An 18,001-nucleotide genomic window follows, 5' to 3' on the forward strand; every position below is an offset into this window, starting at 1 on the left:
GCGTCCCCGTGCTGGGCCACCCTTGTGTCTGTGGGGACGCTTTCCAAACTAACTGCATTGTTTCAAGTTGCTGGTGAGCAGGTTGGCTTTTTCCTTTTGTTGTCCTTCGTCACGTGGGGCTTCGAGTCCCCAGGCAGGGACCTGGCTTGAGAAATGTGGCTACAAGGCAAGCAGCCCGGCAGTGCTGTTGGGAGGAGCATTTGACAACAGGACATGGGCCTCCCTCACTCCCTCTTGGGCTCCACAGAGACAGAAGGGGGCTCCTGGTGATGGGGGCTGCGTGTCTGGCACACTCATGGGGGAAGAACTGAATGAAGACTGGTCTGGACTTGCCGTCCAAGGAGAACAGGGCAGGGCCAGGGCCAAGCGCAAGGCTGGCTGCTCCGAGAGGAATTTCAAAACGCTCACCTTTCACAAGCCCTGATTCCATTAATTCTTTGAATCTTCCAAGAAGTCCACAGAAGGTGTGTGAGGCCAGGGTGTGGGATACAATGGCCTGCATTTAGACTTGTAAGGAGTGTCTTAGGAGAGCAGACTGCACAGCCTAAACGTTCTCAGATTAACATGTGGGTGACTTACTCATCAGATTGGGTAAGAGCCGTAGGGAAGAGGGCCTAGGGAAGGGGGCAGAGATATGGAGGACAGAGAAGGTGGTTCATTTCTCCAGGGCAGCTGTGTGACCTTGGGTAGAACACTGCCCTTCTGGGAAATACCAGTCCCTATAAGGAGACAGGGATACCGGGCTAGTGTTGAACAAAAGTCTCGGACAGACCAGTGCCCAAGGAGCCTGGCACTCTCACCCCGCCCTCCGTCTCCAAGAGCAATGGATAAAGGAAACCATTGCTTGATTTTGGCATGGGGAACAGGGATCGCCATGATCCTTAAAACCACACTCGCTCAGCTGTTCTTTGAGAAATCAGTACCCTGGCTGCATGGGTGCCCACTGGCAACTCAGCTGTGGCTTCTGATTGTCTTAGGATGGGACAGGTCTTTACAGGTGGGGAACCCCTGTGCCGAGAAATGGGGTGGCGACTGTGGGCTCCACTGCCTCAATCTCCCTTCCTGGCCAGTCAGGAGGGCAGCCACCACCATCACAGCCAACCCACGAAGAAGGTGACAACATCTCCCACTGCGACAAACATGGGAGCTGGGGAGTGGAATTCAGGACCTATGTGACCCCCCCAGGGTCACAATTTCACTGCCCAGACTGTGTCCTCCAGTCGGGACCTTGTACAGAGCAGCCTTGGAAATGTCCACATCCTGCTTGGGACAGGGTTCCCAGAGGTGGCCCCAGGGCCTGACTATTCCACCGTGAGAGCTCCTTGGAGTTTAACCATCCTTTCTCCCTTATCAGGGCAGTCTTGACAAACCCAAATTTCTCTTAGACAAAAAGCCATTCAACTAGTCCATCAGCAATATTTTAGTATGAATTAATCTTTCAGAGATAAATTGGGCAGTGGACAGCAAGACCCAAAGACAGGAGACCTCAGTGACATTTGTAAAAAAGGCACATCTCTCGGGGATAAAAACCTATGGAACTAGTCAGCCATTAACAACTTAGCATGAATGAGCCTATTAGGGAATGAAGTGGGAGACAGCAAGAACAGGAAGAGCCCAGTCGGCCACATTTGCAGGTGGCAGAGGAATGGGAGGGACACAGCTGGTCGCCCGCCCCGGAGGCAGTTCGAGGGCACGTGGGTAGTAGGTACAGAAGCCCAGCATAGTGGGGTCCACCCCGCCTCCCACTCCTGGCTTGTTAATGACCACAGGGAAGCAGTGGGGGGTGCAGCGACTGGTCCCACCCAACACAGCCATCGAGTTGGACGTGCAGTGCTGCTCTCTGGCTTCTGCCCTCATGGTTGGCTTGGGGCTGGCCCACCTTCTCGTTACTGGTGACAGATAGACCTCAGACTCCTGACCTGACAGGCCCCCTTCTGAGCCATGAAGGTCGGCAGCCCTCAGAGGCGACTGGGCGTGGCGCCTTCATCTACGCGTGTCTCCTGGGTCCCTCAGAGGGGCGGGGCCGCGGCTACCACCAGTGGAGCCTACACTTTACTTCCGAGCCATTTACAAACCCAGTGTCATGGACTCTCAGGCAGAGTGCGCTAAGACAACTGCATCAGGCAAGTGGGGAGGGCGGCCAGCTGAGGCCGGTGATGGCATTGCCGGGGCGCCCCCCACCCCCGCTCAGAGTGTGCTCATTATGTGGTCACGTGTGCATAGGCTCTCATTGGCTGCTGCACAGAGCAAGGCTGCCGGTGGGCTCAGGCGGGGGGTGGGGGGGGGGTGGGGGGGGTGGGGTGGGGTGGGGGGGTGGGCCGGAAACCCAGCCCAGACTCAGTGGGGCCCCTGCATCCTGTTCCTCCTGTGCTTATTTAAGGCCCAGAAAACCATTGAGAGGACGACTCCTGGGAGCATGGCTCCTCACCCTAGCAGACATGTCTTCTACAGATGCCATAATAATAATAATAATAAAAAAATAGAAGGCAGGCAAAAATAAGAACCCACGGCGAAGACAAGGAGACTTTTGAAAAGCGCTGTGGGAGGTGTGTGTGCAACCTGTTTGGATCTGGGCAGGCAGCTCCCCAGTTGGCAGCTCTTTGGCCAGGCCAAGAAGGAACAGAGCCGTGGGAACAAGCTTTGGAAACACCCCCTTGGTGGCCACCGCCCCCTGGTTGAACTCAGTACAAGCAAATGACAGAAAAAAAAAAAAAAAAAAAAAAAACACAAAACCCCAACCACAAGGGACCTGCCTGTCGCCTGTCAGCTCTCGGGAGTTTTCACCTCAGGGAAGGCTCTTGGTAGGAATGGCACCCTTGCGCAGCTAAGCGCTGGGTTTTCAAACCCGAGTAGCTCCCGGGAGGTTTGCAGCCTCTTTGCATTAGGCGTCAGGTCAGAAGCCGTAGATCCTGTGAGGGAGGGCTGCTCCCATGAGTAACCCACCCAGGGACCCACACACACGTCAACAGAGGCACATTGGAGACGCCCGCGGGTGCACGGCCCGAGAGAGGAGGAAGGCGCTTTAGCTGGTTTCTCATTTCAGGACTAGTGGTTCACCTTTCGGCTTTTCTTTCTCCCCAGCAATGGAAAGCTGATCATGGATCAGACATGGAGAAAGTTCTGGTTCTGTTTTTAGCCTATTGAGCTTAGAATCTTAAGGTGCCCTTGAAGGGTGATTGTTGATTAGAAAACAAAACAAAAAAAATAGACCCTGGGGCCGGCGCTGTGGCGCAGCGGGTTAAGCCCTGGCCTGAAGTGCCGGCATTCCCTATGGGCGCCGGTTCTAGTCCCGGCTCCTCTTCTGATCCAGCTCTCTGCTAGGGCCTGGGAAAGCAGTAAAAGATGGCCCAAGTCCTTGGGCCCCTGAACCCCTGTGGGAGACCCGGAAGACGCTCCTGTCTCCTGGCTTCCAATTGGTGCAGCTCCGGCCGTTGCGGCCAACTGGGGAGTGAACCAGTGGATGGAAGACCTCTCTCTCTCTCTGCCTCTCTTTCTCTCTCTGTGTAATTCTGACTTTCAAATAAAATAAATAAATCTTTTAAAAAAATAGGCTCATTAAAGGAGGAAGGCCAGTCCTGAAAAGAACTTCTCCAGGGTGTGGGGGAAGTGGTGTGGGCGTGGAGCAGTGGGCCAGGAAGCGCTCCAGGCAACCGCCAAGCAGGTGTGTGCACTGGAGCGGTGGGAGTGCCGACCTCCCACCCCAACAGCCAGCCTCAGCAAAGCCAGGAGGGCTGACCCAGGGACCAGAACTCGGGGAAGCTGGGGAGAAAGAGCAACCAAGAGCATCCCAGCTTCCCTGAAGCGAGGCCACCCAGCCACCCAGTCTGAGCTTTCCCATGATGGACTGTGGGGTGTGTGTGTGTATGTGTGCACACGCGTGCGTATAGAACACTGCACTTCTACAGCACCCCGCAGGGCACGCTCTGCTCATCTCGAACGAGAAGTTAGAAGGCTGCAGGTCAGGTCAGGGAGAGGGCAGCGAGAAACACGCGGGGAACACAGCTTGTGGACTCTCCCGAGGAGAGCAGTGGTGAGAGCGAGCCCATGTGAACTCACTGCTTTGACGGATTACTGAATATCTACCTCTAAACTGAGGCACATTCAGGTGCATGAAAGAAATGCTGGATTTAGTGTTTTGTATTCTTTTTTAAAAAAATTATTTTTGGCACCAGGTGGACTCTCTGGTGCAGGACACAAAGAATATTACGAACAAGAGGCTTGGCTGTCCGCAGCCTCGGCGGTATGGAGTTTTCCTTGAATGACAGCGCCAACCAGGCAAACCCCTGGCCAGCTGGGGGAACCCTGAGATGCACACACAGCACTTCCCCCTTGGAAACACTTTCGTGGACTTTAAGAAATTTTATCCACAGCAGCCGGCTGCCAGGGAAAGTCAGGTTTTTTTTTTTTTTTTTCTTCCAGGGCCGGTTTTCAAAGGGCTATTTCCCTTTTTTAAGCCTTGTATCTCACATCCGGGGTTTTACAGACAATTTGGCTTAAGGGTGAACCTGACTTTCCTCAAAGCCATTGAACAAGAAGCTTCCTGACTCTCATCCTCCAGCTTCTCTCGGACTTTATAGGAGGTGGCTGCAAAGTCGCCCGTGGAAAATTCACGTTATCTTTTCATTCCATTTTCCCACCCACTGTCTGATGGAAGTGCTCTCGTGTTAGGTCACGGAAGGGAAACAGCTGCTCACCGTCCTCCATCTGTAGGCTTCTAAAGAACAAAGCGGGCCGGTGGCACAGAGTAGACCCAAACATGCCTTCCCTATGGGGAGCTGTCTTTGGGGTTCAAGCACACAAGGACAACGGCTCATCCAGTGCAGGGGCTCCCCCATCGTGTCCTCACAGGTACAAGGCAGACACCCGGGGCGCCCACAGTGAGACCCCCCCCGCCACAGCCCCCTGCCCCATTGGGTCCTCACCATGGGCCCAGTCACTCACGTTTCAGAATGTTCCTCTGTTCCAACTCCTCCGCAGTCGGCCTCTGGCTCAGCCGCCTACGGAAAAAATCCAGGAAAAGTTTTTGGACCATATCATATCCTCCGTGGGTCATTAACCTCCCCTTCCCCGGCAGACTCAGGAGACACGGGCAGCGGCTGCCGTTCTTCTTCCATGCTGTCTCTGAAGGACTGGCCCTCGCCACGAACGCCTCCTTAGTTCCTCAAATTCAAGCCCAGGAAGGGCGCCCTGCGTCATGTCACTCATGTCACGCAGGGCTGACCCCTCCCCGCCTCCCTCCACCGGCCCCTCCTCCCCAGCCCTGCGCCTCTGGTGCCCCAGGCAAGGGATTGAAACTTCCCTGGGACTCCTCACTTCACAGAAGCCCTTTTCTTTCCTGGTGGCCTCCCGACTTCAAGACCGTGGCCTCTTGCCCTTCTCCGCCCCAACCCCGGAGGCTGGAGCTTGCTCCTTGCTCGGTTTGCACCGATCCAGTCAGGCCGCGGAGAGGCTGGGGGACCCAGGGAGACGCATGCAAAGAACAACGGCTGCTCTTCTTCTTGTCCACACCCACCACCAGCACAGCCTTATTAGGACGTGCGATGACAAATGGACAGGCCTACAAATGACACTCTTGTTGGCTGGGCATGCCATTTAGCCCATGCAAGTGAAACCTCACAGCAAGGGCATTCTATGATGCGATGGGGGGTGGGGCAGACAATAGGTGGGAGAATGGGAGTGGCATCAAGAGGACATGGGTGCGGGAAGGCCCCAGGGATGAGCCACACCAGCACAGTGGGCCTGAGCAGGGACAGGGACTTTGGTACTTTGAAGCTCGTGGGCATTCTGGGACAAGCCTGCCACTCCTAGCAGTCTGCTTCTGCCGTTGGGATGAAAGGTGTGTGAGATGAGAACACTGGGGAATGGATATAGGGCTTCCCCAGAGTCCTGCACTGGAGCCTAGGGGGTGAAGAGGGGTGCTGGTGTGGAAGCTACAGTCAGCCCGCTCCCCCTACAAATATCACACATATAGCTAGAATTAGCAAGGCGTGTGCATCATGGGATCTGCAGAGGGATCCTTGCATAGAAACAGAGTCACGCAATGCTTAGCCACAAGGACGCATTCTGGGAAATGCTGTGTTGGGCAGTTTCGTTGCACAGACATCACAGAGTTCCCTTACGCTGACCTGCACGGGATTCAGCCTACTGCTATGCACCCGGGCTAAGGTGCACCAGGCCAGGGACCTGAACTGGAGACGGCAAGCAAATGTAACAGAAAGCTCAGTATTTGTGTATGCAAACACACAGTCACAGTGAGTGTCCTCGCCCGATCGTTCCGCTCCATTTCCAGCCTGAGGGGAGCACCTCTGTGCACGCCATCTGTCGCTGACCCAAACACGGTGATTGGGCCCGGCTGTGTAAAGCCCACGCAGTCTCCCAGTGTGAGATGTGGGACTCACTGCTCGCTGCCACGTGGATTCCTCTTTACTGCCCCAGGGTGGACAGCAGCGGCTTCTGTGTGTGACACTCCCGAATCACTACTGCACCTGTTCCGGAGGGGCTTTAAGGCCAGAGAGAGGACCTGTGGCAGACACCTGTCTTATAAATAAACCAGCAGCTCCCTGAGACTATAGGAAATTGTATTCCATGGTGTTCTTAAGCTTTTAAGAACATCCTCCACACTTATTAGTCATTCTCTCCTCAAAACATCCCTGTGCTATAAATGTGAAATGCATTTGGTCTTTGGCCCTGCCTTGGAATTCCTGCATGGCAGCAGGAGATATGCTAATGTGGTGACTAGGGAGGGGCGGGGCTGGTGGCCAGGAAGACCACGTGATTGGAGGGTTGAGCCTCTCAGCCCCACCCACTTCTGGGAAGGGGAGGAGGAGGCTGAAGGTTAGGCTCCCTGGAAACTCTTGGACAGACTTGAGGGAAGTGCAGGTTGCAGAATGCCTGCAGGTGCTGGGAGGGTGCTGTGGCCAGAGGGCTTGGACCAGCTGTGTTTCCCACCCCACACCTTCTTCTTTCCCTCGCTCCACCCGGCTTCCAGGCTTTTCTCCTGCGTCCTTTATAATTCACTGGTAAAGCTCAGTGAAATATCCCACTGAGGGGCGTGCATTAGGTGCAGCGGTTAAGACGCTGCCTGGGATGTCTGCATCCCACATCGGAGTGCCTGGGTTCGAGTCCTGGCGTGGTTTCCAGGTCTAGCTTCTGGCTAATGCATGCCCTGGAAGACAGCGGTGATGGCTCAAGGACTCCAGCCCCTGCTACCCACGTGGGAGACCCAGATCGATTTTCAGGCTCCTCTCTTTGGCATGGCCCAGCCGCTGCCATTGTGGGCATTTGGAGAGTGAACCAGCAGCTGGGAGAGTTCTGTCTGTCTCTGCCTTTCAAATAAATAAAAATAAGTCAAAAAAATTTAAAAATATATTTCCCTGCCTTCTCTGAGCCCTCCTAGCAAATGAACTCCCTGTAACCCCAGAAGAGGGCTGTTGGGTAGCCGGTGGGTGACAACCCACTGCTGTGACTGGCATCTGCAGGGGGTGCAGCCTTTGCCGGCCTGAGCTCCAGCTTGTGGGATCTGATGCTCTCCAGGTGGTGAGAGCCCAGATACTCAGTCCATGTCCACTGAGAGCCCCCCGGGGTGCGGAGAAAAGCCCTCACCCCGGCCACGGGGAGCTGTGCTGCGTTGAGTGCGGGGGTAGAGAGAAAGAAACTGCTTTTTCCTTTGCCCGGCCATCCAGGCACCCTGGGTCCCCACTGACAAGGGCTGGCTGTGCATTCCCACGTGGCAGGAGGAGCTGGTGTCACAGGTGTGGAATGCAGCTCCTGGCCCCACCTTGGATGCTTTTCTGACAGGCTCTTTCTCACCTTTCTGTTTATTTTCTCCAAGAAGACTCGCTGCTTTTATAAGTGAGGCACGCATCCCTCTCTGAGCCGGTCTAGCAATGCCCAAGCTTTAAACCACGCTCGAGTTTCAGAAGTGGCATGTTTGGAACAAGTCCTGCACATTCAGAGGGAGCATCCACCTCGGAGGCCAGGCCAGGGCTTTGTTGGAGTCCCGGGCTGGGGATGTCTGTAGAATGGTCACTCACTGGTCCGTGCCCAGAGCCCAGCCACTCATGATCAGATATGGGGCCTGGTTCTGCACTGGTCTTTCTGTTTTTCTGTTGTGTCCGGTTTGGAGAGGGGACAAAACTAGGAATGACAGATCTATAGCCAGAGAAAATCCCGTTGCTAACCAGGCTGCCTTGCAGCCCAACACGCGAGATGTCCAGTGAGGTCCTCTACTTGCTTTATTCCCTTCAAGGGGTCTGAGAATGCAAGGGTGGTAACAGCTACAGAACGTAGCTTTACTCTCCAGAAGGGAATGTGTGCAATTCATGGCTTTGACTTGGAAAAAGAGATTCGAAAGGAAAATGAGAATATGACATCGCAATGTTAAAGCACTAAACAGAGCGGGAGTCAGAGTTCTGGGTTCTGGTCCCACGTCTGCTCTGAAACTGCTTGCTTTGGACAAGGTACTGGGCCCTGCCTGACCTATGTGCTTTTCTAGGCAAATGGTAAATAATAATCAAATCAGCTAATGGTTCTAGGCACTGTAGGTTAATTCAGTTAACCTCCATCTCAAGATTCTTAACTTAATCAGAGCTGCAAGGTCCTCCTTGCCATATGAGGTTATCTATTAATAGATTTGGGGATTAGGACATGGGCATCTTTACCCACATCCCTGGGGGACAGGGGACGGCAGTATTCTGTCTCCTACAGCCACACGGCTTTCCCAGTCACGAGTCGCCCAGTGGTGTCCAGTGCACTGGATTGGATGGACTCTACTGGTTCTCTCTGGCACGTGCAGAGACTACACCTTTCTGAGCTCTGAGCCCGAATGTCTTGAGTGTGCATGCTGCAGTTAACTCGGATACACACGTGCGCTCACTCACATCTCCTCCGCTTTCTTCCTCTCACATCACTCCTGGCCCCCAAGACCTTCTGATGTCAAGGCGCCTGGATCAGTAAGTCTTAAGAATCCTAACTTTTGTTTTCCTATGTCTTTGTCTTTCGTCTATCAATCTACCCGAGAGAGAGAGAGAGAGAGAGAGAGAGAGAGAGATCTCAATAGCTGCAATGGCTGGGGTTGGACCAGGCTAAAGCCAGGAGCCAGGAAATTCATCCAGGTCTCCTACCTGGGTGGCAGGGATCCTAGCACTTGGGCCATCATCCACTACTTTCCCAGGTGCATTAGCAGGGAGCTGGACTGGAAGTACAGCAGTGGGGACCTGAATTGGTGCTCTGACATGGGGTACCAGCCCGCAAACGGCAGCTTCATCTGCTGCACCACAACGCCAGCCCCATCAGCCATGGTCTTATGGGGCACAGAGCCTAAAGGTGCTCCTCAGTGAGGAAAACGTGCGTGTTCAGATCGGATCAACAATCTCCAGGGAGCTGAAATGTAATCAAATAGTCTCAAAACGTGAAGCAAGCTGGAGATGATTTTGACTTTCACTGCAAATTTAGGAGGCACTGCAGATTCCTGCAGCCTCTTGGGTTGGCCATCCAGAGCTGGGCCAGGCACACACTGTTCAGGAGACAGGTGGAAGAGGGGCTGGGGAAAAGTATGCGAGGGAGAAAACTTTGTCTGGTTCTGTTTTGACCCAGCCTCCCAGGCTGGTCCAGCTCCAGCCCCTGGAATTATCGGTCTATCTTATTCCTGTCAACAAACAGGTGTCATACACAGTAGTCTCTCCTTATCCTCAGCACACACATTCCAAGACCCTCCGTGGATGCCTCCAACCATGGATAGCACCAAACCATGATTCTACACACATCCCCATGATACCGTTTCATTTATGAATTAGGTACAGGAAGAAATTAACAATAAAATAAAATAGAATGACTATAATGATATACTATAACAGAAGTGATGTGGATATGGTCTCTCCCTCTCCCTAAAAATATATTATTGTACCGTCCTGTATTTTTGGAGCACTGTTGATTGAGCGTGGCTGAAACTATGGACAAGGGACAACTACTGGAATCCCAAGAGGCTAATGACTCGCAGACTCACAGCAGAGTTGCCTTCTGACCATGCTGTAGCTCCCTCACCCCCCCCCCCCTTGCTAGTCAATTTAACTAATTGCGTCTGACGGAGACTAACATTGAATTTAAAAATCCCTTCCTGACTATAAATATAGACAAGACCATTATAAGCTAGGTGGCAAGGGGAATCTTTTTTCACTGTAAAACTTTTATATAAAGCAAATTAGCCCAAATTAAACATTTAATGTAGTTTTCAAGTGATCTCAAATGGCTTGCTCTGCTATAATATGTTTGGCCCTGGTATATAAAATATCTTTGCACAGCAACGCTGTTTCCATGCCTCAAATGATTTCTTCTTTACCATAGACCATGGCTAAATGATTTGCCATTTACCGTGACCTGAATAGATGCTGGGTTCCCGTTTAAATGCCACATGCATAATGCAGACCTGGGAGGCAGCAGAGGTGGCTCAAGTAATTGTGCTTCTGCCACCCGCATGGGAGAGCTGGATCATGTCCCTGGCTCCTGGCTTCTGGCCTGGCCCAGCCCTGGCTGGCATGGGTATTTGGGGTGTGAACCAGTGATTGGAAGCTCTCTGTCTCTCAAAAAAAATAAATATAAAATTTTTAAAATTTCACATGCCAGGATGGTGTTATGGTGCAGTCGTTAAGTTAAGCCACAACCTCAATACCGACATCCCAGGCATCCCATGTGAGCACTAGTTAGTCCTGGCTGTTCCACTTCCCATCCAGCTCCCTGTTAACACACTTGGGAAAGCAGCAGATGATGGCCCAAGTACCTGGGCCCCTGCCAACCATTGGGGGAGACCCGGATAGAGTGTCAGGTTCCTGGCTTCGCCTGGCACAACCCTAGCCACTGTTGCCATCTGGGAAGTGAACCAGTGGATGGAAGATCTCTCTCTCTGACTCCGCAACTCTGCCTTTCAAATAAATAAATAATTTTTTAAAGATTTATTTATTTACTTGAAAGTCAGAGTTATATAGAGAGGAGAGGCAGACAGGGAGAGGGAGAGAGACACAGAGAGAGGTCTTCCATCTGCTGGTTCACTCCCCAGTTGGCCGCAACAGCCAGAGCTGTGCCGATCCAAAGCCAGGAGCCAGGAGCTTCTTCTGGGTGTCCCATGTGGATGCAGGGGCCCAAGGACTTGGGCCATCTTCTACTGATTTTACAGTCCATAGCAGAGGGTTGGATCGGAAGAGGAGCAGCCGAGACTCGAAATGGCACCCATATGAGATGCCAGCACTGCAGGCGGTGGCTTTACCTGCTAAGTCACAGTGCTGGCCCCAATAAATACATATATATATATATATTTTTTTTTTTTGACAGGCAGAGTGGACAGTGTGAGAGAGAGACAGAGAGAAAGGTCTTTCTTTTGCCTTTGGTTCACTCTCCAATGGCCGGTGCGGCTGGCGCGCTGCGGCCGGCGCACCGAGCTGATCCGATGGCAGGAGCCAGGTACTTATCCTGGTCTCCCATGGGGTGCAGGGCCCAAGTACTTGGACCATCCTCCACTGCACTCCCTGGCCACAGCAGAGAGCTGTGCTGGAAGAGGGGCAACCGGGACAGAATCCGGTGCCCCGACCGGGACTAGAACCTGGTGTGCCGGCGCCGCAGGCGGAGGATTAGCCTAGTGAGCCGCAGCGCCAGCCAAATACATATATATTTTTAAAAGCCATATGCTACCAATTGCCCTAAGTGAGCCTTCTATTTTCTTTCAAAATTTCAGACTAGCCTTTGCTCTTCTTTTTAGTCTGAAGGATGCTATCTGTATCAAATTCCATAGGAAACACATGAACAGGAGTTTCTGGTATTGGATGACAAAGCTGTTAAACACAGAAACAACAATAAAACTCCAATGGTACCTCACTTCTGGCCTTGGAAAGAAGCGACTGCTGGAGACAGCCGCGGCGAGAGGCTTTACAGAAATGCAGAGCAGAGATCACCGCCTCAACGCATCCAACCCCTCCCTGGAGAGAGGACAGAGCCCCGTGGGTTTTGCTGGTCTGACTCACGCATGCAGACAAGGAGTAGTTCTGCTGCACAGCGCTAATGAGCCTGCTGCCGGCCCCAGCAGGCCAAGGTCGCAGCCCTCGTTAGCACGGCAGCTGCTTATGGTTGGGAGTCTGCAGCTCTAAAGCTGCATCTGCAGTTCAGGACATGGAAAAGCAGAGTTAATGTGGTTCTCTGCATCTCAGCAGCAGAGGGAGGTAACTGCATTTCCAGATGGATGGATGGAGCAGTGTAAAATACTCCTGGAGAAGGCCAGAAAACAGGTGTCCCCTCCTAAGACACGGGGAGATGGGGTTTTCTAACAGGTGCCCAGGGTGGCGACTGAGAGTGGAGATGGGCACGGTGGGAGCAGGGGAAAGGGAGGAACACTGAGGTTTCTCCCCCAAGAGCCTGAGGGCTCCCAGGAGGGCCGGGGCATTTCTGTCCAGCCTTCATCATTTACTCCATCCCAGTTCTCAGAAGACCATGGAGAACATAATAGGTGCTCATTTAACAAACAATCCAGATTGTACCAGTTCCAATACTATACACACCCCTTGGCTGATCTCACCACACTCAAGGCTTCCGTTAGTCTCAGTGCACGATGACCCCAAGTCCAAGCCTCCTGCCATGGTTCTGAGCTCCTGGCCACCTTTCCCACTGCCTTCTGTACACCTGCAGGCTGTCAAACTTAAAGGGTCCCAAAGGAATTAATTCAGCCTCTCCTCAGTACTCACTCCCCTTTGAGTAGTTTTTCATCCCATTCCCCTCACGAGACACCCAAGCCAGGAAACAGAATCGTCCTCTCCGATCTTGACCTTCAACGGCCAGCCAACCACCAAGTCCCACATCCAAACCATCGCTCATCCCATCCCACCACTGCCACCTAGGGACAGCAAGCCACCAGCATCTCTCCTGTGCTGCCAGTCTGTTCCACTCCAGTCTTCTTCCAACCTAGCAGAACACCCTTTCTAGGGGACAAATCTGATCACACCACTCCCTGCCAGAAAACCCAGTATGCCTTCCCAGTGCCCACAGAAAAGGGTCAAAACACCAATATTCTGGAAGGTTCCACTCATCAGGAATGTCCCCACCTGTCCTTCAGAAACAATCATCTCCTATAGTTCCTTCTTGCACCCTCCCCCACCTGAAGGAAGGAACCCCAATCCTGTCTTTTTTTTTTTTCTTCAATTCAGGTGGGAGAGGGGAGAGAGAGAAAGAGAGGAGAGAGGAGAATGGAGAGGGGAGAGGGCAGAGGGGAGAGGGGAGAGGGGAGAGGGGAGAGAGGAGACGGGAGAGGGAAGAGGGGGGAGGGGAGAGGGGAGAGGAGAGAGGGGAGAGGGGGGAGGGGAGAGGGGAGAGGGGAGAGGGGAGAGGGGAGAGGGGAGAGGGGAGAGGGGAGAGGGGAGAGGGGAGAGAACCCATCCACTGGCTCACTCTTCAAACGCCCACAATGGTCAGGACTGGGCTGGGGCAAAGCTAAGGACTCAGTCCAGGTCTGCCATGTGGGTGGCAGGAACCCAACCACTTGAGCCTCAGCTGCTGCCCCCCCCCCCCCAGATCTGCACGGGCAGGAAGCTGGAACCAGGAGCCCAAGCCAGAGAACTGAACCCAGCACTCTGATAATGGGATGTAAACATCTTAGCTGGTGCCCTGACTGTTAGGACAAATGCCTGTGTCCTTCTCCCCCCATCTCCAAACCTGCTTTAATCCTAGTTAAAATCAACCCGATGTCCTTTCAGGAAGGTGTGAGTCACACCTGAGTAGGGGAAGACACATTCCTATGACCCCCCCTGGACTAGAAACCATGAGCTCCAAACCGGCTGAGCCGGGTCCAGGATTCAGTGCACAAACATCAGCTGCATCCTCAATGCCACCTTTCTGAAGCGGAAAGCCCCTACTCCCTCATTACACTGCGAAGCCTCCACCTGCACCTGCCCATGGAATGACATAACATATATGCTAACTTACGTAACATATGTGCTAACCCAGTGGGCTTATGCAGTTACCCCTTTTTGAATATGAATTAACCTTCTTGGAATATTCCCCAAAACTTAGTGATTACACATAACTTCCCTAAAAACAGCCTGATAAAACTTGTAACTCCTGGCTGTTTGGGGAGCCTGGTTTTTGTCATGAGATCACATTGGCTCCTTTGGCTTGGCGAACCCAAACTGATTCCTTTCTGCTTACAACTCAAATTGTGTGGGCATGTTTCCACTGGTACACACACTGTAGACAAGAGCCCTTGGATTGTTCTGTCCAACAGCATTTCCTTAAGGCTATAACATTCTTTCCTTTCCCGTTTGTCTGGCTGATAATAATCCCTAAGAGCGCAGCTTAAACCTTAAGTATCACTGCCTCTGTTCACCAGCCTCTTGCTTCAGATGTCTCTGCAGTGAGTGGAAATGGTCTCGGGTCTCCTGCATGCCAGGGCTGGTTATATTCCGTCTTACTGCCTGTCTTGTCCTCACATACTTGTACTGTTGTGAGGCTCACCACTAGGGCTGGCTTGCTGGGCATACAAGATCTGAGCAGGTGTGCAGAGAGTACCCCTTGCTTAGAAAGGTCCCATGTTTATTTTTTTATATTTATTTTATTTATTTGCAAGACAGAGTTACAGAGAGAGGTAGAGAAGAGAAAGAGAGAGGTCTTCCACCTGCTGGTTCATTCCCCAGATGACCACAATGGCCAGGGCTGGGCCAGGCCAAAGCCAGGAGCCAGAAACCTCCTCTGGGTCTCCCATGGGGGTGCAGGGGCCTAGGCACTTGGACCATTGTCCACTGCTTTCCCAGACACATTAGCAGGGAGCTGGATTGGAAGTAGAGCAGCCGCGACTTGAATTGGTGCCCACATAAGATGCTGTCACTGAAGGCTGGGGCTTTAACACATTGTGCTACAGCACTGGCCCCACTGTGCTTGGGGATTAATGCTCTGCTGTCATTTTGAATATCTGAACAAGGCCTTCTCAATTGTTCACGATGGCATCCACAGAGCCTGTCGAGTCTGTTAACTGTGTATGAGCACAGTCAATGGCTACTGCTGTCCCAAGACCGTCTCTTATCTTAGGCTGTCCTCCTGAGTGCCCTCTCTTAGAATTAAACACAACACAACACAACAGCAAACAAAACCATCCTCTTAGCCCTCTCTCCTCCTCTAGCTCCTACCACTTGCCTGTTCTTGGCTGCCAGACCTCCTGAAAAAGTGTGGTCCAGGCTTAAGGTCTTAGCAACCCATTACCATCTGGCTTCTCCACACTGGTTCTCGGTCCCCTGGGTGCCCTTGGAAACGTCTGGAGTCATCTATGGTTGTCACAATTGGGCAGGGGCTACTGGCACCTAGTGGGCAGAGGCCAAAGAATCTGCTAAATATTCTACAAGGCATAAGACAGCCCTCCATAATCAAGAGACATCCAGTCCAAGGCAACAATAGTTCCAAGGTTGAGAAACCTTGCTTTATGGAATCAGTTCTTGTTAAGGTCGTTGATGACTGAGTTGCCTAATGCAGTAGTGTTGGTAGAGTCCTCATTTTATTCAGTTTCTGTCTATCCTATGACACCTTTGTCTTGTGCTGCCCTCTTCCCCAGGCTTTCAGAGGGCTCACATCTCTCTCTCTCTCTTTTTTAAATAAAGGATTTATTTTATTATTTGAAGGGTAGTTACAGAGAAAAGAGGGGGGGGAGAGGGAGGGGGAGGGGTAGGGAGGGAGAGAGAGAGGGAGAGGGAGAGAGAGAAAGATAGTGCAATGACCCAGGCTGGGCCAGGCTGAAGCTAGGAACCTGGAGCCTCTTCCAGGTCTCCCACATGGGTGCAGGAGCCCAAGCACTTGGGCCATCTTCTGCTGTTTTCCCAGGTGCATTAGCAGGGAGCTGGATTGGAAGTGGAACAGCTGGGACTTGAACCCATACCCAAATGGGATACTGGTGTTACAGGCAGTGGCTTCACCAGCTATGCTACAGTGCTGGCACCACATCTTATACAAGGAGCCTTGAAAATAGAACTAAAGGATGAGTTTATTTTGGCGCAAACCAATTTTTTAAAGATTTATTTATTTGTTTGAAAGTCAGGGTTTCAGAGAGAGAGAGAGACAGACAGACAGACAGACACACACACACACACAGAGAGATAGAGAGAGAGAGAGAGAAAGAGAGAGAGAGAGAGAGAATCTTTCATCTGCTTGTTCACCCCACAGATAGCTGAAACCGTCAGTACTGGGTCAGGCTGAAGCCAGGAGCTTCATCTGGGTCTCTCATGTGGGTTAAGAGGCCCAAGCACTTGAGTCATTTTCTGTTGCATTCCCAGGCCATCAGCAGGGAGATGGATTGCAAGTGGAGCAGCTGGACACAAATCAGCACCCATATGGGATGCTGGCATTACAGGCAGTGGCTTAACCTGCTATGCCACACCAGCCCTGTAAATAATTTTTGAAACCTGTGCATAAAGAAGCACTTCAAAAATTTCTGGGGCCAATGTTGTATAGAAGGCTAAGCCTCTGCTTGCAGTGCCAGCATCCCATACGGGCTCTGGTTCTAGTTCTGGCTGGCAATCCAGCTCCCTGCTAATGCACCTGTGAAAGCAGTATGGAAAATGGTCCAAGATCTCGTGCCCCTGCATCCACGTGGGAGACCAGGAAGAAGCTCCTGGCTCCTGGCTTTGGATCGGCACAGCTCCAGCCACTGCAGCCATCTGGGGAGTGACCCAGAGTATGGAAGATCAGTTGATCTGTGTGTGTGTCTGTGTGTGTGTGTGTGTGTGTCTCTCTCCTTCTCTCTTTATCTCTGCCTTTCAAATATGAATAAATAAACTGTCAAAAACTTTCATAGAAAATGCATGTTATGAAGAAACTATCCATGAAATTCAAACTTTTTTTTGCACCAAGCTAAACACATTTTAATTTCATTTCCCCACAAACTTTCTGAAGTCTCCCCCCTCAACACACACCCCATAACTCCTTGTTGCTGATCCTCAGCAGAGCTCAGATGTGATGAAATCCCAGAGGTGCCTCCTCCTTGTGGGTGGCTGCAGGGTCAGTACTATGCCTGCCTGTGACCACTGTGGTCACTGCTAAACAGGTGTGGGGCTACGCAAGAGCTGGTGTTCCAGTTGAAGCCTCAGCCTTTTCATCTCTGTGATGCAGCAAAGAAAACCCTCTGATTGCCAGTCTCAGCCAGACTTCCTAGAATTTTGGCTCTGAGAATGGACAGAGAAAGAAGAGAGGAGGGGAATGCCATAGTTCACTCCTTTGCTTACAGCCTTCCAAGAGCTGACACTTCACTGAGAATAGTGTTCAAATTCACTGCACACCAAGCCCTGCTAATCAGGGTGATGTGGCCACAACATCATGTTTGCCTTCACTCCCTTCTCCACTGTAAGGCAACCTGATCTCACCCATTTGTGGTTTAGGAAGCTGCAATGCCTCTTGCGATTCTGCCAAAAAGAACTAGTGGTTCTTTCCGCTCAGTTTCCCATCTTGACAGTGGCCTCATCCCTTACATTGATGGGGCCATTTACATGAGGGGCTCTGCTACTGTACTGCTGACTCAGCATTTTGTCACTACACCAGAATACCAGCAAACTAGCTCTATAAAGAGCAAAGGTTTATTTAGCTCACTGTTTGGGAGGTTCACAGTCTGGCCTGGCCATCTGGTGAGGACGGATGGCAGTGCTGGAGTGTGTGTGGATGAAGGACTATGTGGCAAGCCAGAGAGAAGAAACAGCAAGTGGGCCCAATTCAGCTTTCATAACCACCTTTCTCACCAGAACTGTCTTCTCACAGCATGCTCGATGACCTGAGGATCTTGCACCAGGTCCACTTCCTGAATTCCATAACTGGATTAAGTTTCCATTCTCTGACCCTTATTGTCTTATGATGTTGGGATTTAATGTCCTGCTTGAGAGGCCAGTGTTGTAGCACAGTGGGGTAAGCCACTGCCTGTGACCCCGGCATCCCATGTGAGCACAAGTTTGAGTCCTGGCTGCTCCACTTCTAATTGAGCTCCCTGCTAGTGCACATGGGA

At 52.0% G+C, this 18,001-nt stretch overlaps 1 protein-coding gene across 15 annotated transcripts in view; it reads right to left on the bottom strand.

Annotated features, from left to right (window-relative positions):
- Positions 1-18,001, bottom strand: part of PHACTR1 (phosphatase and actin regulator 1) — a 582,572-nt gene that overhangs the window by 7,478 nt on the left and 557,093 nt on the right. For all 15 annotated transcript variants that reach the window (XM_051855839.2, XM_051855837.2, XM_051855844.2 and 12 more), the window contains one exon: positions 4,942-4,997. In XM_051855839.2, the coding sequence (XP_051711799.1) occupies positions 4,942-4,997 (56 nt within the window). The remainder of the gene's footprint in view (positions 1-4,941; positions 4,998-18,001) is intronic.

This window comes from Oryctolagus cuniculus, chromosome 5 (assembly GCF_964237555.1).
Source record: "Oryctolagus cuniculus chromosome 5, mOryCun1.1, whole genome shotgun sequence".
NCBI lineage: Eukaryota > Metazoa > Chordata > Mammalia > Lagomorpha > Leporidae > Oryctolagus > Oryctolagus cuniculus.